At 37.3% G+C, this 24,696-nt stretch overlaps 1 protein-coding gene across 1 annotated transcript in view; it reads left to right on the plus strand.

Moving 5' to 3' along the window:
* LOC130076892 (cadherin-18) overlaps positions 1–13,559 on the plus strand; it is a 115,318-nt gene extending 101,759 nt beyond the window's left edge. The window contains exons 11-12 of the mRNA XM_056242189.1: positions 7,537–7,788; positions 12,814–13,559. Coding sequence (XP_056098164.1) covers positions 7,537–7,788; positions 12,814–13,367 — 806 coding nt within the window. The 3' untranslated portion in view covers positions 13,368–13,559. The remainder of the gene's footprint in view (positions 1–7,536; positions 7,789–12,813) is intronic.
* Positions 13,560–24,696: the final 11,137 nt, after the last annotated feature.

Consider the following 24,696-nt stretch of genomic DNA (forward strand, 5'->3'; position numbering starts at 1 on the left):
ATGCCTCAGTGTTGCTTAGATATTTTCTAATTCTATTTAATTCTTTATTTCAGTTCTTTGATAACTTATTAACCAGACTATGCTGTGGTTTTGAAGTTTTTTGAGACCAAACGTGGACTATAACAAACACTTGGCACTCCAAGCATTCACACTTTACAGGGCTCGATTGAAGGGTTCTAGTAAAAATGGCAATCAAACGCCCACTTTTTGTTGTTGTCATTGTTGAATACTCTGTTTATACTCTGAAATATTTTGTCCAAATGCCATTTCAAGTTGACTTTAAATTACTGCTCTTCTATACACATTACTTTACGGTTGCTAAGGTGTTATTTTGGGTTGCTAAGGTGTTTTCTATATTGTTATATGTGGTTCTAGTCCTACAGTGTATTTCAATGGGATTTTTCCTGCCTGTTTTATCGCATGCCAGGGTAAATGTTTAGAAAAGTCTGTTGACTTAGAAAAATAAATCTCCAACAAGGTGATTGAGGTTTTATTCGTGTACAAATGAGGCAGGATCAATTATGCACCAGAGTTTAATATTTTAGGCGTGATTTTTTTTTTCAGATCCCTAACCTTGTGTATCAGCCATACAAATAGTTGTGCTTTCCATAACAGCGCCACATAAACTATCCTGAATAAATGATTTGCTGCAAGTGCACAAACTGTGTTGCATACAGACTGACAAGGATAAATGATTCAAGAAGATGGACTTAAATAAGCGTGTAAATATTGAGCCGAGAAACAGCATGCACACCAAGCGCCTGGCAAACAGTTGTGTAGTAAGCAGTTTTTTTCATCAACTCACCTGTTCAGAAGCAGCGCAGTTTAATGGTAGAAATGACAGAATTCTTATCAAATAAAATCAAAATGGCCCTTTTTCTGCTGAAGTGGTCAAAGATGTGGACGCTGTGACCTCCTGCTCACCACGGGGTGGCTGTTTGCCCCATTTCAGCTTAAATATGGACGAAAAGACCAGTTTTGTGTGATATAACAGCCTAGTTGGGAGCTGGAATATTAGTTTGTAATGTTTGCGCTGAGTTATGAAATTATAAGAATTGCTTGTTCTTTATATTCATCCTGTAAAAGCACAAGTATTTCAAAAGCATCCACTTAATCTGCAACAAATAACTCAAACTTGATATTTGTCTTTGCTTGTGTAGATTGCGAGGAAGAGCTGAATGACATGTCAAGACGCTTGACGCCTTAAATGAGCCTTTTGACGGAGCTGAGTGAAGCAGCAAATCGAATAAGAATTAATTGGCTATGGAGTGCTAGCCACCAATCACTGAGCATCTCATTAGCATATGCACATTATTTGACCAAGGGAAATGTATTCCTTTAAAGGAAATGGAAACATTGTGTGTGATAAGACCCTTTTCCCCTCATATCAGTTGTAGGTCGGTTGTTTTCAGGACTGAAATGTTGACAGATGTGAAGGTGGTGGTTTCAGTCTGTTTTTGTGTCCTGAACATACAGCTTATTCTCTCACATGGCAGTTTGAGCAGTGTTGCGGTGCAATTAGAGACAGCGTGCTGTCAGCCACCAGCGGGTGAGGACCACACGTCAACAAATGTTTGCCTCTCTACAAAGCTACAGCTTCTTTCTGTTTATTTTTTATAAGCATCATTTGGGAAACGATTTATTGATTGTAAGTCTTCATCGTGTATTTGTTGTTGTGGGAATTCATGAGTGTGCAATGTGAAATTAAACTTTTACATTAAGGGCCAATAGTCACTGCCTGCATTTGATTTTCTTGGATTTTTGCATTTATTTATGAAGGCATATCATTTCTAACCATATAAAACCATTTACCATCAACCTCTATAAAATTGGAATCAGATGCATCATAACCTTTGAAATCAAATCAAATAATACATGACGTAAGATGTGGAACTCTGAGAACTGTATCAGATGTTCAGATCAGAGGAACTTTATTCACTCATTTTAAATTATCATTATCTTTTTTTTATTGTTTGTCTTTTCTCATATTTAAGGGTTGTTCCCTGTTCAAAGTTTTTAAATAAATTTACGCAGATAAAAATATAGATATTTATATTATTATATATTTTATATTATTTGATTTTATTATTATATATGATATTATTAATGCACTTAAAATGTTTTTTGTTACCTCCAGATCAAGAAAATTGAGTTGTGAAGACTGACAAAATTAATAATGCAGAGCCTCTTTGGACATTCTTGTATTTCATGTGTCATGTATTGTCTGCCATGAACAAGATGTTTACTTCAGATTCATTAGGGAGTATATTTCAGCCTTCAGATTCCTCTCGCTTTCCCTTTTTTTTTTATTTTTTTTTTTATAGATATCATGTACCGGTATTACAGACAGCATATTGTTTAGAGTGTGTTCTCTGTAGTGTGTCTCTGTGATTGTTTATGGGACACAGTTGGGTGCCAGGAGCGAGAGCTTTTGGTGTCTGCAGGTATTTAATGTTGTGCTGGCAGGGAATGTTTTTCGTAGCATCAAGACAGATAGCAGCTTCTGACGTTCCCAGGCGTAAATGCACATGTCCGTGTTAAACTCCATATGTACGTGCATATCCACATGATATGTAAAGCAGTAGAAGTAGCTGTCAAGTAATGTGATCATGTCTTATCGATGCTTATGAGTGGCGAAAAGCAATACGATAAGACCATAATACATTTATTTACTAACAATTGTCATGAAATGGAAGTATTTTCTTTCCTATTGTGACATTTATCTGAGTGAAATGCCTTCTCGAACAAGAAAAATGTAGGACGGTATTTTTGTCCATTCGGAATGAATTGGATCACTGGATCACTGTGGTTTGCGATTGCTGCGATCTCATATAAGCAGTGTTGGTCAAGTTACTTGGAAATAGTAATTAGTTACTGATTACTTCTCCAAGAAAGTAATCCAGTACACTTTACTAATTACTTATTTTAAAAAGTAATTAGTTACTTTATTAGTTACTTTACTAAGTTACTTTTCAAAAACATGATGCACGACCTGAATACGCTATAAAGCAATAGAGCTTTCAGCCTAATTCTATTCTTTCTGCATATTCCATCATCTAAAATTTAATCAAATGAAACACTCTCTTTTTTAAACTTGTTTTATTAGTTTCAATATTTTAACTTTATGCACATTGCATCAAGCAAAAATTTAATTAAATGCAACAGTCTCAGACTTTTGATGAACATTTAAACCTATTTTCTGCACATTCCACCATATTTTAATGAAATAAAGAAAGTCCTTCTTCTGTTAGCTTATATTTCTGCATATTCCAGCATATAAAATAAATATATTTTTTGTAAAATCCTTCATTCGAATAGATATAAATAAAATACAGCAATAAAATAATTAAAATGAAAGTCTCTCCTGACTGTATTCCAATTTATTAACACTTACGTCTTTTAACAGTAAAGTGCAGAGAGGAGTCAAAATGAGTTTACCAAAACATCCATGTCATGTCAGTTGGGTTTTTTTTTTCAGTAAGTTTCACATTCCTGTGCCGGCTTGCGGGTGCTTGCTCAGATTTGAGGTGGAATTTTGACATTCTCCAAACGGGGGTCCTGTTTCTAGATCAGGATGCTCTCTGCACACGCAAGGTCTCTCGCTCGCTCTCCCTCTCTGCGGGTGCGCGTGCGCTACGCCGTCTCTGTCTCGCATGCACGCTCGCTCTAGTTTAACTAATTTTCGGTATAACTATTCGATCACGAGTGGCTCAACAGGTAGATCTATAGATAAACTCATCTTTCAGGCATTTGACCGACCGGGTTGACACTTCAGCGTGAGAAATCGGGGGGTGTGGCGTGTGGAGACGAATCAAATGCGTGTCTCTCTCCCGCGCTCCATGTTGTCTCTTGTTCAACACTACACATTTCGGTGTTTACCACTGACGTCGCGGCGCTCATACGTCATTGTCACTCACGCACGACTCATGGCACGAGACAGTCTCACGAAACAAAATGACCGTTAACTAACGCAGTAACGCAGCCTGCTTACGGGGAAGTAACAGTAATCTAATTACTGTTTTTGCAATTGTAATCCCTTACTTTACTCGTTACTTGAAAAAAGTAATTGGATTACAGTAACGCGTTACTTCTAACGCGTTACTGCCCATCAGTGCATATAAGTGACAGGATGTCCGATGCCAACCTTGTCCATTTTTGATTTGCCACGAAAATAGTTTGAAACGAGCCACAGCCGAATGAACCGCTGAGCATCTCCGAGCAACACTGCGGCGTTACTGAATGAATCAGTGCTGTTGATCGGAACTGTTGGATGAATGATTCATGGTTCACTCCGAAAGACAGTCACTTGTTTCATTCCTGAATGATATATTGGCTGCGTCCGGAAACTTAGGCAGCTGACTTGTAGCCATGGCCGTAGCCAGCTATGAGGTCATTTTTTTTACATTCAAAAATAAAATGTCAAGCTCTCTGAAAGATTAATTAGCCGTGTTTAAACCACCTCATGAGTGTTTGCTATTCATGTTGCTGCGAGAAGCTGGCGCAGTGAACGGGGCTTGAGAGCGCGTTGTGAACGCGGGTGCAGCCTCCGTGTTGCCAGATCCACCTAATGGAAAGGTGGCAGTAGTCTCCTGGACCTGTTTTTCTGATTTAATGTGACACTTTAGGAAGTTATTAAAGTGGAAAGTTGCACGTTAGGTTTAGTGATATATTAATCTTATTTCCAAAACACAAGCTTTGAACTTATTTCGGATTATTATTATTATTTTGTTTTGTTTTGCTTGTTTTTCGTAGCAATATCTGGCAACATTTTACTGTCGGCATTAATAAAAAAAGAAAAAAAAAGCTTATAGACAAACTGTAATTGCATAAAGCTACCACATTCGGTAAGACAAACGCAATGACAATCGTGATTATCTGTAAGAAATGTAAAACACTATCAAAAACAATAGCATAATACAGATCTGTATGTTAGCCTACAGAATGAAATTTGCCAAATAACTTACTGGCCAGCTGGAAGACGGCTCATGCTGTTTAGTTAACCTTTCACAAAGTCATCATAAAAACATTCATTAAAGCAGTGTTTCTCAACTAGCAATCTATTCAGTCAGCATATTTGTGTTTGATCTGTGTGAATTACAGAAATATAAGACTTGCTAGACCTACTTTTTTCTATATTTCTTTGCACAAAACTCTCCAGAAAGTGCCATTTTGGTTTATTTTTCAAAAAAAAAATCCCGGGGGGGCATACCCCTGGAGCCCCCTAGACTACCCCACACATAATTAAATCCAAATTTAACCCCTGTATATATGCCAAATTCCATTTAAAAAAAAAGGTCACAGCTTAATGTCCATGGGGAAATGTGGGTCCAATGGCCTAACCATTACTATAGCAAAATTCTTTACACAACACCCCGGACCTCACTAATTTTCAAACCCTGGTTACGGCCTTGCTTGTAGCCTCGCTCCCTTATCAGGCAATGACTTTATAGGCAGCGTTTGTGCAAGAAGTTATACCTCTCGAAACTGATTTCGGACAGACTTCTGAGGCAACGAAACGGTGTAATGATCTACAGCAAAATAGAGCGAGCTTTGGTGATAACTAAGCGAATATTTAATTACTTTAATAGTCATTTCTCACTAGAAATGGCATCAGAAGTGGAAAACTTTGGTAAAAAAAAAAACATACATTTACATACATTTGTGAATATCAAAGGCAGCGAAGGATGTCTTTGCTGCCTTTGAAAATCAATCAGATGAAGGTATCTCAGGAGACAGGAAGTGAGGCTAGCATTGGATTGAGACGTGCCTTGATTACTTCCTCTCCTCCGTAGACAACATTTTTAAGCTTTCAGACGCAGCCAGTGTGTTTTTTGAACGTTTGAATGAATGATTCAGTGACTCACTCAATACACTTTTCGCCACCTATGATGACAAAAAATGTAAGTAGCTCTATAGTTTACAAAATTATATTATTATTAGTCCCATTACACATATTATTGCATAATAATTAATTTGAAAATGTATTGAATCATTCTGGATTTCTTTTAACAATAGATCTTCCATGCCAACCTCTCTCTCTCTCTCTCTCTCTCTCTCTCTCTCTCTCTCTCTCTCTCTCTCTCTCTCTCTCTCTCTCTTTCTCTTTCTATCTCGCTCACTCACTCTTTGACTCATATGCTGCTCAGTGTCATTTGATTTCCCCTATCCTTGTTGCGTCCAGCATCCCTCACTCAAAATGCTTAGAAGCGTAAGGATTGCTGGAGGATGTAAAGTTCAGAAAGAGCGAGATAGAGGCTCATTAGGTTGATTCTCGGGTTAAGAGCTTTACTCGCTGTGCTTTAGGCGGCCAGTATTAGACAGACCTCACGTATCCTGGGCTCAGGGAATGCGAGTTCTCCCATTAAAAGCCCATCTGTGGGAATGGGGCTCCTAAATGCTCTGAAATGGCACACACTGAGGCAGAGAGCCTCAACGAGAGTGGCCTGTGCTCAAACCAGACTAATTTAATATAATGATCTCTTATCTGCCCTCTTTCTCCCTCTCTGTTTTTCCTCTCATTCTTTCTGTGTATTTATTCTCATCTGTTATCACTCTTTCTCATTACTTCTGCTTTTCACCCTTGGATTTTCCTAGTTTTCTTCTTTTCATTCATTTTAATTTCTTCATTACAATTCAATTGCTCATTGTTCTGTTAACAATTATTAGCCTTTTGTGTTTCTTCGACTGTGGGCACTGTTGGCCCTCTGTACTTTTAGTCAATAAGCTCACTCACAAATGTTTTTTTGTTTTTTTTTATCTAATGTCCAATAGAGTGTATGTATATGAAATCCCTCATTTTGTCTGAACCCTTATATTTCTTAAACAACAAATGTAATTTCTACATCTAGTATAGTAGTAAGTGGCGTTGGTAGAAAGGGCATTTAAAACTAATGCCTAAACTAATAACTCATTTATAATAACTATGGGACTTATTTAATAGCATTAATGTATCCAAATACAAAAATATGAAATAAAATGTTCCCATTTTTTCTACAATTTGACAATTGCTGAACAGCTTTTTGGAAAATTATGCACAATAAAATATACAGACTTAAAAAAATATATTTCATCTCAAGCTCTTCTCTTTGGCTACCAATAATACTTTTGAAAACTTTTTTAAGTGACAGTGGTTTTGGTCATGGTGGTAATTACAGCAAAACTGAGAGACAGACATCATTTGTGTAAAAATTAGTGATGTCAAATTGATCGCGATTAATCGCATCTGACATAAAATTTATAAATATATATAATATATACAATAAACTATCCATACAGTAAAATGCTTGGGGAAAAAAAGATATTGAAGGCCTAGTTTTCCAAGACTATTTTTAATGTGACAGCCATATAACATACTGTCGGAAACAAATGAAAGTCTGTCACTTTTTACTCCCCCTATTTCAAGTTTAAAATCATGTGGATTTTTTTCCATAAAGCAACAGATGTCAAGTTTCAAAAAGCAATATAAACCAAATATTTCCTCTGAAGCCATCCGATAGCTCAGTGAGTCATTAACTGTGACCTCATCTCTGTCCGCAGACAGCACTGCCAACATCATCGCCAGACGGAGGCGATTCCACAGACTGACCCAGGAACTGTACGAGCTCCCGGTGGTGGTGTGGGATGACGGGGAGCCCGTCCTGAGCAGCACCAGTACCCTCACGCTCCGTGTGTGTTCCTGCCAGAGAGGCACCAGACTGAAGATCTGCCAGGGCGAAGCCTTCCTCTCGTCCGCAGGGCTCAGCACGGGCGCTCTGATAGCCATCCTGCTCTGTGTGCTCATTTTACTGGGTGAGTTCAACCTGGACATGATGCCTGAGAACACAGCAACAGTTGTGCAAACATTTATTTCATTTTTTGAATGCACGATCAAAAGAATAAATAATGCAGATTTATCTTGCAGCCATTTTTGATGATATTTACCTGGGGTGCCAATAATTCTGACCACAACTGTATATGAGAATATTAGTGCTGTTGTTCATAGGTAATGTGTTACAGCATTCGTAAAGCTAACTTCTGCAATATAACACAGTTCTGAATAAAACGGAATATTAAGAAAATGATAATCTATGGCAGGGTTTCTAGTCGTATGGATGTTAGGGAATGATATTATTGCTTAATGTAATTAATTGACTTGTAAATAGTAAATATTATATTTAAATAATAAATAAGTACATGTTTAAAATAGTAAATAATGTTTAATAAATATAACAGTTATTTTATATTTAAAAGATTATGATATTATATAATGGATTAAACATCATATCTTTTTTATTATGTATTTATATTTAAACATTTTACCAATTATCTACCATATTATATTATACCATTAAACATAATTTACTATTTTTGTTATTTATTTATTTATTTATATCTGTCATCTTTATTATTCAATTCTATTAAATGGAAAAGATGGTAAAAAAAAAAAGATTTTAATAAATAATTTAAGTAAATATTAAAAATAGTAAATCGAAATATAATTAATATTAATTAATGTAATAGAATTGAAGAATTAAGAATAATGTAATGTGTACTGGTATGTAGGTAGATCAAATGGCGGTTGGTTTTCTTCAACTGTTGCCCATCTATCACTTTTCCGGTTTTAGTTTTCACTGCAGGATTCTGACATGTATTGTCCTAATTCCACTTGATCCAGCCCTGTTTAACTCTTGACTTTTCATTTTTCACCTTTTAAACCTGCGGATCAAAAGTAACGGGTGTACTTAAAGGATTTCATGGGTCCCGTAACAGCAGGTGAAGGGTCGTGACTGCATCAAAATGTCATGAACAAAACATTGATGAATGCTGTAGTGTTCACAGCAGGGCAGATAGTGGTGGGCAGTATGACTAAAGATTATATCAAAGCATGAATAAATGAACATCATGATGACAGTATGACAATACAGTTATAATCCAGTGGATTAAATAGCTGTGGTACAGTAGTAGAATCTCTACTAGCCAACATATTTCTATTGGTGCAAAATTTACAGTAAAGATGCCCATAGTGTGTGTATGTGTGCGTGTGTGTGTGAGAGAGAGTGATAGCGAACCAGATGTGTGAGTATACAGTGTATGTGTGTGTGTGTATATATATATTAGTGGTGTCAGTTAAACGCGTAATTAACGGTGTTAACGCAAACCCATTTTAACGGCGTTAATTTTTTTATCACGCGATTAACGGTCTTTTTGGCCTAGCAATCTTTGTAGTTTTTTTCACATGCTTTTGCAACAGGACGCGGCATGAAACCCATTCATTTCAATGGCTTGCGCCGCGCGAGGACGTTTTGTTGCTTCGTCGACCAAAGCGCAAGCGGATCTAGCTAGACCGGAAACAAAACAACAGGCACGCCGCACACACTTGTTTAGGCTTGCAAGCCGGACAAATAGTAGGTTAACGTTAAGTTTTGAGTGGATGACGAGCGCGATACGCCGAAATGAATGCCAATACGCTGATTTCACGCAGCCACCATTTTGAAATTGAAAGCGAGGCTCCGGTGGGAAGAACCCCGGAAGTACAGATAAACAACAATGTCTTGGACTATCAACCTGAAGCTGCTGCCGCGATTTACACTATTGGATGTTAATATCCAATATAGGATATGTATATAGTTTGTTCCTGCTTCTTTTTTTACATTCTGAATTATATATAAAAAAATTATTTTATTTATAAATGAATTTCACTTTATATAGTCTAAAGTATGAAAGAAATGTATGTACAGTTTAAAAAATAACGACTGTGTGAAATCAGCGTTTAAGATTCTGAATGGAAAGTTTACATTTAAAAAGTTGCCAAATGGTTCCATTGACGAGACCAAAGTGATCTTTGTGTTTTGTCGTTGTGACCTGAGCTATCATCATCGCGATCGCAGCACGTCCAGTCTGAAACACCACTTGATGATGGCCAAGCACACACACACACACACACACAGCTGATGCGAATTCTCCGCCCCCTCGTCAATATCAGGACCTCGTCAGTATTTCTTTCACCCTTTTATTGATGGACAGTGTTACATTGTGTGAGAGATTATTTGCTCCAAGTGAGAATGTTAGTGTGAAATTGAACACAGTATATGCCAATGTTGTTTTCAATAAAAAACATTTGCACAAAGCAAGCCGATCCACTTTTTCATGTTGATAAGAGCATTAAAATGAGAAAAAATAATGGGACAAAAAGAAATCAAGAGACATTTAGAATAGATAAAAATGTGTGATTAATCGCAAGTTAACTATGACATTAATACGATTAATCGTGATTAAATATTTTAATCGTTTGACAGCACTAATATATATATATACTTCTCAGTAGCCCAAACGATGGATAGTGAGACTAAAGAAAGGTAACAAAAGTGAAGCGTATTTTACAGAATTGGTCACGGTAAATGTCGAACAGCGGAACAACAGATGTGAGGAAAAGCAATGAAATCTGCAAACAGAGAGTGAGAGTGAGCTGCCGACAGGTTTGTTTTAAAGGTGCGAGTTCAGGAAAGTGAGCAGCAGCATATGTAATAGGCTTCTCTCTCATCCATGAGCACATTACCACCTCTTCCTCTCATCCCTTTCCTCCCTCTCTCCGGCCCTGGATGCACGGGTTAGGTCTCACCTCTCGGCTGTGATGCTGTCTCCTTTTCAAAATCCAGAGAGATTTCCAGCACTCACCCTAGCAGCTGCCGGGGCTAAATATAGTTCTGAACGTCGTGCTACATGTTGCGCTGGCTTTGTTCTGCACATCCCTGCTCAAACACGGCTCTGTTTGCTCCTGGTAAAATCTACTTGTAGATAAAATCTCCCTCCTTCCACTCCACAAATCTGTCTCCGAGATTTGCTGGCTTTAGCAGAGCTGATTACATCCAGGAAAGTGAGAGCTACTTGTTTGTCAGCAAACACGAAACAGAATGTGTCACTTTTTGCGTTTTGTGTAACAACACAATGGTGTGTGTGTGTGTGTGTGCTGGCGTGCAAATTTCATACAACAGCGTGCGATATGTTTCGTTATCTTTCTGTCTACTACCAGAATTGCCAAATTTAACATTACATGCATTCTTAGTTTAATCATGTTTAGTCGATTCTTTATGTTTACTGGATAGGATGGTATAAGTACCAGAGCTAAGAGATAATATATAATATTAGAAATTATATATTTAAAAAAATATATATGCACTTTATACATATATAAAATAAAATTATGCACTTTTATATATCTTACATGAATCCTACATGTATACATTTAAAATTATTTAATTATTAAAAAAGTAGTTGCTTTTTAAAAAAACATGTTTTTTATATATATATATTGTATAATATATTTATTTGAATACTTTTCATGACTTTTTATTAATTTCGTTTTAAGAGTTTTGTATGGATTTTACCTTCTGTCCGATCAAATAGTCCTCTGTAGACTTAGAAACTTTAAAGGGATACTCCACTTTTTTTGGAAATTGGCTCATTTTACAACTCCCCCAGAGTTAAACTGTTGAGTTTTACCGTTTTTGAATCCATTCAGCCGATCTCCGGTTCTGGCGGTACCACTTTTAGCATAGCTTAGCATACATCATTGAAGTGGACAAGACCATTAGCATTTCTAAAAAAAAAAAAATGGCCAAAGAGTTTTGATATTTTTCCTATTTAAAACTTGACTTCTGTAGTTACATCGTGCACTAAGACTGACGGAAAATGTAAAGTTGCGATTTTCTAGGCTGATATGGCTAGGAATTATACTCTCATTCCTGCGTAATAATCAAGAAACTTTACTGCCGTTGCCGTACCATGAGTGCAGCAGGCGTAATGATATGACGCAGCGCCTGATAATAGTTCCGTTGTGTTGACGGAAGGTGGCCTATTTTCAGGCGCTGCGTCATATCATTACGCCTGCTGCACTCATGGTACGGCAGTAAAGTTTCTTGATTATTACGCAGCAATGAAAAAATCGCAACTTTACATTTTCCGTCGGTCTTAGTGCACGATGTAACTACAGAAGAGTCAAGTTTTAAATAGGAAAAATATCAAAACTCTTTGGTCATTTTTTTTTTTTGAGAAATGCTAATGGTCTTGTCCACTTCAATGATGTATGCTAAGCTATGCTAAAAGTGGTACCGCCAGAACCGGAGATCAGCTGAATGGATTCAAAAACGGTAAAACTCAACAGTTTAACACAAAACTTGTATTTAATATTGTACTGATATATTTCACATGTGTACAGACAGTGTTAGAAGTTCTTTCATAAACCTTTAGTCGTGTCAGCTAATAGTGTATCGGTGAAGTGAAAGCTAATCGAGACTAATGTGTGATATTGACTTGCTGTTCATTTATCGTGGCTCTTTCCATTCTAATGGGATATGAAAGAATCATCATTCATCCGCTCTGATCTCTGGCCCCTGATGTGTTTGCTTGTTCATGCATTGACAATGCTTCACACCTGCTTTTCCCTTATCCCGGTAATGTTTCGCACGTCTCCTGCTGCGGGACACATTTGCTGTAATGGGGGAGCGTTTCCTGGAGAAATTATTCAGTGTTAATAACATTGATGAATCATTTTTATTTATTTATTGTTTCAGTTTTCCGGTACTTGACATGAATATGGTATGCACCTTCAACCTCCTAGCAAAATTTCCCGATGATATTTAATAAACACAATGCAATTATCTTCCATTCCTGTTGATTTTGTTATAATATCAGGCTTTTCTCATCCTTTTGAAAGGCAATGCTATGCATTCATTTCCATCATATTGCTCTTTATTTTTCAGAACTGTTTGTTTATATAATGAGAAGCATCATGTTTATGAATATATGAACATTAAGTATTCTTCTTGCTCCTCACAGCCATCGTGATTCTGTTCATTACGTTGCGGCGAAGCAAAAAAGAGCCGTTGATCATCTCGGAGGAGGACATCCGTGAGAACGTCGTGACGTATGATGACGAAGGAGGCGGGGAGGAAGACACCGAGGCTTTTGACATCATCGCTCTCCGCAACCCAGCTGCCGCAGAGGAACTCAAGTTCCGTCGGGACGTCCGGCCCGAGTGCATCCGGCCGTGGTCGTCACGGAGACCGGCCCGCGGCCGTCTCAGCCCCTCGTCCCTGGACATAGATGAGCAAATGGACGTCGGTGAGTTTATCAAACAGAGGGTGGACGAGGCGGATCAGGACACTAGCGTCCCGCCCTATGATTCGTTACAGACCTACGCCTACGAGGGTCAGGGGTCACCAGCAGGCTCTGTCAGCTCGCTCGGGTCAGCTGGAGCACATTCCGAACTGGACTACAACTCTCTGGAGGACTGGGGTCCAAAATTTGAGAAAATAGCAGAACTTTACGGAGAGGAAGTTGAAACGGCGTCTGAATCCACTGAAAAGGCAGAGTCGGAGAAGCAGACATAAGTATTCGTCAATGTCGGAGAAAACTGCGAACAAACAACAGTAAAAAAAAAAAGAAAGTGAAATCCTGCTCTTTTTTCGACATCCGCCGTCATGGTTTCATCAATACAACGAGACGCTCTCGGACTGTGGCGCTGCCGGAACTCTACAGCTTAAAGTCAGACTGGCTGCCTTTTTTCTCTCATTTCTTTTGGATGTTCCCAACAAGACAAGAAGGGTTTTGAAAAGAAAATCAAGCAAAAAAGAATAAAAAAAACTAATGGAAATAAGGAAACTATTTTAACTGGTGTATATTTTTTATTGCTCAATAAAGTCCTGAATTCCTGACACATAAATATACATGAAGTTATCCTTCACTGTTATCTGTCTATCTATCTATCTTTCTGTGTTTCTCTCTGTCTATCTGTGTATTGATAAAAAAAAAAAAGTAAATTTTTTTTTTTTTTATGATTCTTGTTGGTGCCTTAGATATACAACACAAACATATATTTTTTTAGAAACAATGAACACTGAATATTTAATAATTTAATTTGTTTTTAAATAAAAATAAAATGTCTCTTTTGCTCACCAAGGCTGCGTTTAGTTCATCAAAAAATACAGTAAAAACTGTAATATTGTGAAATATTATTACAATTTAAAATAATTGCTTTCTATTTTCATACATTTAAAAGGGAATATATTCCTGAGATGCAAAGCTGAATTTTCAGCATCATTACTCAAGTCTTCAGTGTCACACGAGCCTTCAGATATCATTCTAATATGCTGATTTTCTGATCAAGAAATATTTCTGATTATTATCAATGATGAAAACAGTTTTTGCTGCTTAACATTTTTGTGGAAACCATGATTCCATTCAAACAAAAAAAAGAGCTAAATTAATAATTGGATTCATCAAGGATGCATTAAATTGATCAAAAGTGACATTATATTAAATGGATCAATAGTAACATTATAAATATCGTCACTATGTTATAAATGTAAATGTTATCAACAAAACTGTTTTAAACATTGATAATAATAATATTTGTTTCTTGATCAACAAATCAGCATATTCGAATGATTTCTGAAGGATCATGTGACACTGAAGACTGGAGTTTTTATCAGCTTTGCATCACAGCAATAAATTACATTTAAAAAAATGTATTCAATTAGAAAACAGTTATTTTAACTTGTAATAATATTTCGCATATCACAGTTTTTACTGTATTTTTTATTAAATAAATGCAGCCTTGGTGAGCAGAAGAGACTTCTTTCAAAAACATAAAAACAGGCTTTTTGGTAATTAGGTACTTTCCAACTTTTCAATGCCGTTTTATGTGATATTTAAATTAGTATCAAATAGTCTACTAAGTTCCTAATATGCTTTTAAGCAAGTTACTGAGTGAATTACCTACACACACTATATTTCCCACTGGTATATATTAGACTGACACATTGAATGTAACTTTAGGCTTCTCTACTCCACTGCATCATTCAATTTGAATGTGAAAGTGGTACTGAAAATCATCTTCAAAACCCAGATCTGCCTAAAAGCATTTCAATGATTGTGCATAAACATTTCCATAATTGCTCAGTTTATAGTATACAGGCTCTTTCTCAAACCCAAAGTATTTCTCTGTGTACAGCCTTAGACATCTGCCTTCTCTAGATGGAAGCTCATAAGTGACGGATTGCTAAGCTACGGTAACATGTCACTAATACGCATAAAAATGCATATCAAACAAGTGAAAAGTCCATTTTAAATTCGATCTAGCTATTTATAACAACAGTTTGCATGTACTGAATGATACACAAGTATATTATAATAATTTGTCTTGTCGGCCATCTTGGATTTCCTTCCCCATAAGAATACATGCGGTTTCTCCGAAGCAGCCGAATGAAGCCTGCTACCTTTCATAACAGCGTCTCTTCTGGAGCATGTCCCATAGGCAACTCACTCTGTTTTGGACCGGAGCAATGGATTCCATTATATAAAGTCTGTTCTGCTTCTTGACTGTGATTACAGAACCCTGTTCATTTTTTATGAGTGTGGGACTCCCATTGAACACTTAAGAAGATACACTCTCTGTTTTCCACTTTCTCAGTCACTATCCATATTCCCCAGGTTCCTAGTATATAGTGACTACATGAATGAAGTGAGAAGGTTATGAATATTTCACCATTTCTGCGTGTGTCAGAGAGAGTGTGTGTGTGTGTGTGTGTGTTTGTTGAGCTTTTGAATGATGCTGTTGGCTAGCTCGGGCTCTCTTTTCAGGATATCCATTGTACAGATTGTAAGAATACAATAGCAATATTAGGAATATAAAGTGTGTGTGTGTCAGTGTGTGTGTTGATATGTTGTAAATGTCTTCTGTTTTATGCAGAAAAAAAGAAAGTTATACAGGTTTGGAATAACACAAGGGTGAGTAAATGATGACAGAATTATTATTTTTGGGGTGGACTTGGACTATCTCTTTAAATTAATATTAATCTATGAGTGTTTATGTTTTGTCCTGCAGCTGCTCGGAAGTTTTTCACCATTTTTAATCACGTTTTAACTTTTACTAATTCATTGTTAAAGGTCCTGCGGTGTGACAAATGATTTTTAAAGTACAAATATACAATTGTCTTTCATTTAATGAGGTCATAAAATTTTCATAAATAATCATTTTTTTTAAAATAGCAAAATGCAGTTTATAAATTTTAAACTGCACTGTCAACCTACGTTGTTTTTGAATGAAGTCTCGTATGCTTACCAAAGCTGCATTTAATTGATTAAAAAATACACTAAAAACTGTAACATTGTGAAATATTATTGCGAATTTAAAGTAACCGGTTTCTATTTAATATATACACTCACCTAAAGGATTATTAGGAACACCATACTAATACTGTGTTTGACCCCCTTTCGCCTTCAGAACTGCCTTAATTCTACGTGGCATTGATTCAACAAGGTGCTGAAAGCATTCTTTAGAAATGTTGGCCCATATTGATAGGATAGCATCTTGCAGTTGATGGAGATTTGTGGGATGCACATCCAGGGCACAAAGCTCCCGTTCCACCACATCCCAAAGATCCTCTATTGGGTTGAGATCTGGTGACACTGGGGCCATTTTAGTACAGTGAACTCATTGTCATGTTCAAGAAACCAATTTGAAATGATTCGAGCTTTGTGACATGGTGCATTATCCTGCTGGAAGTAGCCATCAGAGGATGGGTACATGGTGGCCATAAAGGGATGGACATGGTCAGAAACAATGCTCAGGTAGGCCTTGGCATTTAAACGATGCCCAATTGGCACTAAGGGGCCTAAAGTGTGCCAAGAAAACATCCCCCACACCATTACACCACCACCACCAGCCTGCACAGTGGTAACAAGGCATGATGGATCCATGTTCTCATTCTGTTTACGCCAAATTCTGACTCTACCATCTGAATGTCTCAACAGAAATCAAGACTCATCAGACCAGGCAACATTTTTCCAGTCTTCAACTGTCCAATTTTGGTGAGCTCTTGCAAATTGTAGCCTCTTTTTCCTATTTGTAGTGGAGATGATGGTACCCGGTGGGGTCTTCTGCTGTTGTAGCCCATCCGCCTCAAGGTTGTGCATGTTGTGGCTTCACAAATGCTTTGCTGCATACCTCGGTTGTAACGAGTGGTTATTTTAGTCAAAGTTGCTCTTCTATCAGCTTGAATCAGTCGGCCCATTCTCCTCTGACCTCTAGCATCAACAAGGCATTTTCGCCCACAGGACTGCCGCATACTGGATGTTTTTCCCTTTTCACACCATTTTTTGTAAACCCTAGAAATGGTTGTGCGTGAAAATCCCAGTAACTGAGCAGATTGTGAAATACTCAGACCGGCCCGTCTGGCACCAACAACCATGCCACGCTCAAAATTGCTTAAATCACCTTTCTTTCCCATTCTGACATTCAGTTTGGAGTTCAGGAGATTGTCTTGACCAGGACCACACCCCTAAATGCATTGAAGCAACTGCCATGTGATTGGTTGATTAGATAATTGCATTAATGAGAAATTGAACAGGTGTTCCTAATAATCCTTTAGGTGAGTGTATAATCTATATAAAATTTTATTCATGACAAAGCTGAATTTTCAGCATCCATTCTTCAGGTTCACATGATCCTTCAGAAATCATTCTAATATGCTGATCCTATGAATATTTGTGTGGAAACAGTGATGCATTTTTTAAAGATTCTTTAATAAATGATCAACAACATTTATTTGAAATAGAAAAATGTTATGACATTACAAATGTTTTTGTTACTTTTGATCATTTTAAACCAACCTTGCAGAATAAAATGATTAATGTATTTATTAAAAAAGTATTTTGAACAGTAGTGTACACTAGAAGACCACATTATAGAAGCTATATCAAAAATAAGCAATAACCATTGGCTGCTTTTCCTTTACCGTATGCTTCAAATTCATTTAAAAAGTAAAGTTTTATAAAGACACTCATCTCTACCAAACGAATTGCAAGCATTTAAACATAAAACTTTAGATTTAAGGGTTTTATGTCATGAAAAACATCAATTCAGTCAAGTGTGTCCAAGTTGTTGACTGGTAGTGTACTATTAAGTCATATTAAGTAAATATAAATAAAAGTGTGCACAAATATGCACTTTGAATGTTTTAAGAAAGCATACAAGTGTTATCTTCGCTGTGAATCATTTAGGTGGGGAAGTGTGTGATGCAGTGTTGTGTATCTTTACATGAGGGAGAAGGGGGAAATGTGTGTGTGTTAATCCTGACAGCCTGTGCTTTCTGCTTGAGTAGATCTGCTGAGTGTCACGCTTTCCTCTTGCTGTACCCTGGTTTGTTCTCTTTATCATTTCCCGGTAAGAAACCAAGACATTTTCTTTTGGTAATCACCTCTGAGATTTCTTGTTAACACGACTGAATGAAAGTTTGTAGCTGTTTCAAATGTGGGTTTGACTTCAACAACTGTTATTACTGTACTCGGGGTTGCCAGAGCTCGACAGCAGGAACTTCTGGAGTCAGCAAAATGGTAATTTGTTAAAAATGAGGCTCTGTTTCAAGCAGCGAGCTGGACTAGACATCAGTCACTTTATTTCTCAAGGAAACCGGGTGTTTCTCAAAAGCTATAACTATACGCCTAGACGTCGTTTTTGGACATTCTACATCACTTTTTTCAAAGTTTGGGGTCAGGAAAAAAATGTTAAGGGAAATTAATTCTTTTATTCAAATTTTAGATTTACAAATATATTTTAAAATGCCTTTTATTCATGTGATGGAAAGCTGAATTTTAAGCAGAAATATGAGTACAAAATTTATATTTGAAATAAAATACTGTTCCTTTAAACTTTGTATTCATATTTTTTTGATTGAAATTCAGTTTTTAAAACAATAAAAAATCTTATCGACCCCAAACGTATGTGCGGTTGTAGCACACACAAATATTATTCAGTTTTGGTTTCATTCAGTATTGAATGAAATTTGAGTATATTTAAAATAACATTTATCTCTTTTTTTCACCATCGTGCATATTTTCCTCATCGCAGTGCATTCTGGGATTGTGTTCACTGCAAAGTGCAATTCTTTTGTGTCTAGATTGTGACTATGGTGTTAAAATGCTGCTCGCTAAGTTTTGGAAGAGTGTGTGTGTGTGTGTGCGTTTGTTTGTTTCAAAGACTGCTATTTTCTTTCACAAAGATGGCTATATCTGAAATTGTTGACCTTGTGGGGACATTTTTTGGGCCCCATGAGGAAAACAGCTTATAAATCATACTAAGTGATGTTTTTAGAAAATGCAGACGGTTTTCTGTGGCGGGTAAGTTTAGGAGTAGGGTTAGTGTGAGGGGATAGAATATACAGTATAAAAATCATTATGTCTATGGAAAGTCCCCATAAAACATGAAAACAGTGTGTGTGTGCGGGTTTTTTTTTTTTTTTTTTTTTTTTTAAGACTGCTATTTTGCTATGTTTATTTAAATATGTATAACTGTATAATATTTATTTATTTAAAAAAGCAGAATCCATACTATATGTGTTCCATCCATTTTCTTTCCATGGGCAGAAATCGTCCAAACGCTGATATTAGCCTGATACATAACATCCAGCAAGCAGTTTTACTTGCAGCTAATGTGTGTGTTCTGTGATTCTGTACTTGAGTATTACTGTGCAGGTTACCTTCCAGCATCAGTTTTGCACAGGTGCATTTCAATGCAAAAAAAACATTGCTTTTCCACAGAGAAAACAGTTGTTTACTATAATTACAGCACTGAAAATTTTAGCTAGTTAAAGGAAGAGTTACCCAAAAACTAACATTTGGTTCCTTGCGCGAAGCAATCCCATGCATAAAGACTTACAGCTCACCTTTTTGGAGTTTGATAGCTCAATGAAAGCTTGTTTCCGCCACAGAATAACAAATAAAAAGGTAATTGCGACTTTTTATCTCACAATTCTGACTTTATAACTCGCAATTGTAACTTTACAGCACGTAATTCTGATTTTATAACACGCAATTGCCAATTTATATCTCGCAAATCTGATATCTCGCAATTCTGAGAAAAAAAATAAATTGTGAAATATAAACTCACAATTCTGAGATAATAAAGAGCCACTGCATGAAGATTCTTCAGCATTCTTCAACATTACTTTTCACGTATTTTACATTGGAGCTCCTCTCTCTTCCCAGTCTGTCAGTAACACTCTGTTTAGTTCTTGTTTCTATGAAGCCCCTCCTTGTTGTGATTGGTCAATTTCAGAAATGTCACGCCCCTTACCATAACACATAGGTTATGTTACGACCGCAGCCATAACACAATTGAGGACAACACAACACAGCTCGTTCCATAGGGGATTTATTACAAAAAGAATATAAATATAATAGTAGAAGGAAAATGAATCGGCCTAAACACAAACAACGAGAGCACACAGAACCCCGTATCAACACAACTAATGCAACTCAACCAGGCCCCGCCCCGTTTTGCATACGCCTTGAACAGGAATTATTTAAATGAGGAATATTGTGACATGTTCGGTCCCAAAAGAAAACTCAAGACTCCAATGGAGGCGTTTCAGGGAGTTCAATCAATGCGTACTGTGCTTATCTCCCTTTGGAGAGAGATCTTTTTTCATGCTCAAACAGAAACATTACACTAAAAAAGTCAATTAAAGCATAATAGGACCTCTTTAATACCCCATTCCATTATAAAGAACCTTTTGTGCAATGTAAAGGTTCCATGGATGTTGAAGGTTCTTCAAGGAACCATCAATGCCAATAAAGAACCTTTCTTTCTAAATATTCTACAGGAAAAACAAAGCAGACTTTTTATTTTTGGGTGAACTGTTCCTTTAATGATTATATTAAAAGCAGCACGTTCAAACCTTATTTTCTTTCTTTCAGCGTTCTACTGAATGTCACGAAAGACGCTGTTTGTGAATTTGGTATTCCAGAGGCATGCGCTCTGCCCTCAGCGCTGCATTCAAGACATCGGGAGTCATGCTGTGCGGCCGTGGAAATTGGGATTAGATCTGTTGGCCTCGAAAGGGCGAGCTTTCTGAAGCACACTGCCTCTACCTTTCAACAGAAATGTTACCTTTTAAGTTTGATTTCTGTCTCAAACTGGGGAAGGGAGGAAGTTATTAAAGTCATTTTTTTGTAGGAGCTCACACACAAACACGCATAAACATATAAAGCAAGTACGCTGGGAGAAAAGGTTAGAGATTATGGATATTACGTGTTGGCCATCGTAAGTGAGAAGCCGAATCATAGGGGCGTTCACTCAGACCAAAGGGCACTGCGAGCGGCATACGGAGGAGGCATTGATCCAAACATCCCTTCATGGGATTTGGACAGGGATGTTTACCCACCGGTCTCTTTGCAAAACTTGAGCACTACACAGATAAACGCATTGAAGAGTTGATGCCCTGGCATTTCTATAACACTTCATTCAAGAGTGGTTAATAGGTGGTTGAGAATAAAGCACATCAGATATATCAAATTAGCAATGTTTAGCAGATTCATACATAGTGTAAAATAGCCTAATTGCATTTATTTTGATATTATTTGATATGATATTTATCACTAAATATAGTGGTTTCCAATATGAAGTTAGTTAGTTTAAATAGTTTGCTTAAACAGTAAAAAGTCATATTGTGTAATGTTATTATTCAAAATAACTGTTCAATGTCAAATATCCTTTAGAAATCTTTCTTATGTGTTGAAATAATTCAGTTTGTTGGAAACATTTTTGCTGCTCGATATATATATTTTTGTTATAAATCTTTTTATTGGAGGATCATGGATGTTACATTTTACAGGAAGTGAAACAGTTCTCCAGTTTCATTTTTATCTTAAACAACTAAAACCTCATACAAAAAAATAAAACATCCCTTAACCATGCGGCCACCGCTGGTGGAGTAGCGGATGTCCAAATTAATAAGATTCTACGACGAGCAATAGTGATGTAAAAGCAATAATATCCGATTGGTCCCGGGTTAAAGTTAAGCTCTCCTTTGGAATATCAAATATTGCAATCAACGGACAGGGCTTAAAGGGATAGTTCACTTTGAAATTAATTTTTGCTATGTTTTAGCTTACCTCAAGGGCATCCAAGATGTAGGTGTCTTTGTGTCCACAGTAGTTTCAATTTTGATATTTTTATGTCAAACCGTTCTTGTCTGTCAGTCATATAATGCAGGTCTATGGTCACCACCTCAAAGAGCATGCACAGAGAAGTCCAAATTAAACATGATTTAATGACTCGTAAATGTAAGTACACATTGATGGCCTAAAACACGAAACGAGCGGTTTGTGTGAGAAAACGAACAGTATTTATATCGTTTTTACCTCTTGTAAACACAGCCAGGTCCAAGTGATCTGAGGGCGCGGGCGCTTCGGTCTGCGCAAGCGCCGGAAGTGATCTCTCGCGCGGTTGCGAAAAAATTCAATGTTGTCTGTTGAAATATCGAAATCGTCTTCCATTGCGATTTCCTGTATGTTTAGATCTTCACAGTGAAAGGTAACACTTCCAAATCTCTGTGTAAACAATGAGTGACGTACACGCGCGAGAAATCACTTACGGCGCTTGCGCAGACCGAAGCGCCCGCGCCCTCAGATCACTTGGATGTGGCTGTGTTTACAAGAGGTAAAAACGATATAAATACTGTTCGTTTTCTCACACAAACCGCTCGTTTCGTGTCTTAGGCCATCAATGTGTACTTACATTTACGAGTCATTAAATCATGTTTAATTTGGACTTCTCTGTGAGGTGGTGACCATAGACCTGCATTATATGACTGACAGACAAGAACGGTTTGACCTAAAAATATCAAAATTGAAACTACTGCGGAAACAAAGACACCTACATCTTGGATGCCCTTGAGGTAAGCTAAAACATACCAAAAAAATAATTTCAAAGTGAACTATCCCTTTAATTTGAATCTGCTCGATATCTTTAAAGTCCCTGTAAAGTCAAAATTAAGTATGTGTTCTGAGTTTGTCACACCACAGAAAAATGTGTTATTAGTCACCCAGCCAAATTTGAATGATAAAAAAAGCCAGCAAGTACATAAAATAAGCTATCAAAATCTTGAAAAAATGAGCAGTATTCTCTGCTCTCAAACGCTGGGGGCGTGTCCGCTGGCTGCGCTGAAACCACACCCACTCGCGGGAAAGCTGCCGTCGCCACACTCAACTCTACAGCCGAAATGGATGCTCGCACGGTGGGCACGCACTGCCGATGATGGCACCAGTTGTCGGCGCGACTGGAGGATGAAGGCCGAGGCGGGAGATAGTCGGTTCGGCCCCATTCACCAGTAACAGCGAATTATCAGTGAATCCCAGTTGTCTCTGATGAAAGTTTATAAAACTATCCCGTGTAAAATGATCACTTACAGAGGTGGGTTTTGGCGGTGATCCTCAGCTCTCCATCAAGGTGGCTCTTCACAAAATTAATCCACTTCTTCTTGATGTAATCGTTTTTCGGAAATGTAAATAAGGACACCGATCTGTTTTGTACTGATCCGGTGATCGCATCCAGGTAGTAACGTTACGCATTTCCGTGACAAAGGCATAGCTAGCTAGCAATCTGTAGGCCGTTACTAATAATAGTACTGACAGTAACTCGCGAATGAGCGGCAAACTGATGTGAATGTGCTCTATAATATTGTTAGGACCGGCCAGCCTCAGCGGCTTTAGTGCGTCATCAAGTAGGGGCGTGTCCAGGAGCTCAAGGGCTCCAGTGCATCATCGAGCCCCGTTTTAGCCCCGCCCACAAAATCCGGAAAATAGCAATGATGAAAAACTGTTTAACGGTCTAACTCCACAATTCAGTACTTCACAGTTCACAGTCTTTGTAATATGTTTAATCAATACATTTCTAACATTTATAATGTGTTTAGAATTTTTTTTTTGAAATTGCCTTTACAGGGTTTTTTTTCAGGATAATTTTTTCGTGAATAGAAAGTTCAAAAGCATCATTTTTAACATTGAAACATCTTTACCGCCTCTTTTGATGAATTGAATGCATCCTTGTTGAATAAAAGTATTAAAGGACAACTCTGGTGCAAAATGAACCTCGGGTGTAATAACACATTGGTACAGACTAAATCAATTCCCTGAGATTTGTTTTCATGATAATCGAATGTAAAGAGTTTTATCTCTAAAAACAGTTTAGCTTATAACGCTAGTATATTGGGCATCGAGTAAGCAAAAAGAGATCGCTAGTTAATACCATTAACAAGGCTCAAATTAGCCCCACACTAACACGGCAGCATAATGAGTGTCCTTACATGCAAACCGAAGCATTGAGAACTTTGTAAGTGTATAGACAGTTTAATAAGAAGATACTTTACACAGACAGTACAGTTAGCGCATACAGACAGGAGCCATCTTGGAAAACAGTGTCGATCAGTCAAACCTCGAACACGGTGATACGTGAGCTGAACTGTGACTTGGAATCTCATATGGTCCGTTGTTTCCGGAAGAAAGCACTGAGCGCATAAGAGAAGCACTGAACGCAACAGAGAAAATAAAAAAATAAATATAATTTATCTTATCTTCAATATCTACACGTACTGTTCGCTCACCTTCGTGGTTCGATTGATCGAGACTGTTTTCCAAGATGGCTGCTGTCTGTATGCGCTAACTGTACTGTCTGTGTAAAGTATCTTCTTATTAAACTGTCTATACACTTACAAAGTTCTCAATGCTTCGGTTTGCATGTAAGGACAATCATTATGCCGCCGTGTTAGTGTGGGGCTAATTTGAGCCTTGTTAATGGTATTAACTAGCGATCTCTTTTTGCTTACTCGATGCCCAATATACTAGCGTTATAAGCTAAACTGTTTTTAGAGATAAAACTCT

The sequence above is a fragment of the Rhinichthys klamathensis genome, unplaced genomic scaffold, assembly GCF_029890125.1.
Source record: "Rhinichthys klamathensis goyatoka isolate OS25496 unplaced genomic scaffold, OSU_Roscu_1.1 h1tg000706l_1, whole genome shotgun sequence".
In the NCBI taxonomy this organism is placed as follows: Eukaryota; Metazoa; Chordata; class Actinopteri; order Cypriniformes; family Leuciscidae; genus Rhinichthys; species Rhinichthys klamathensis.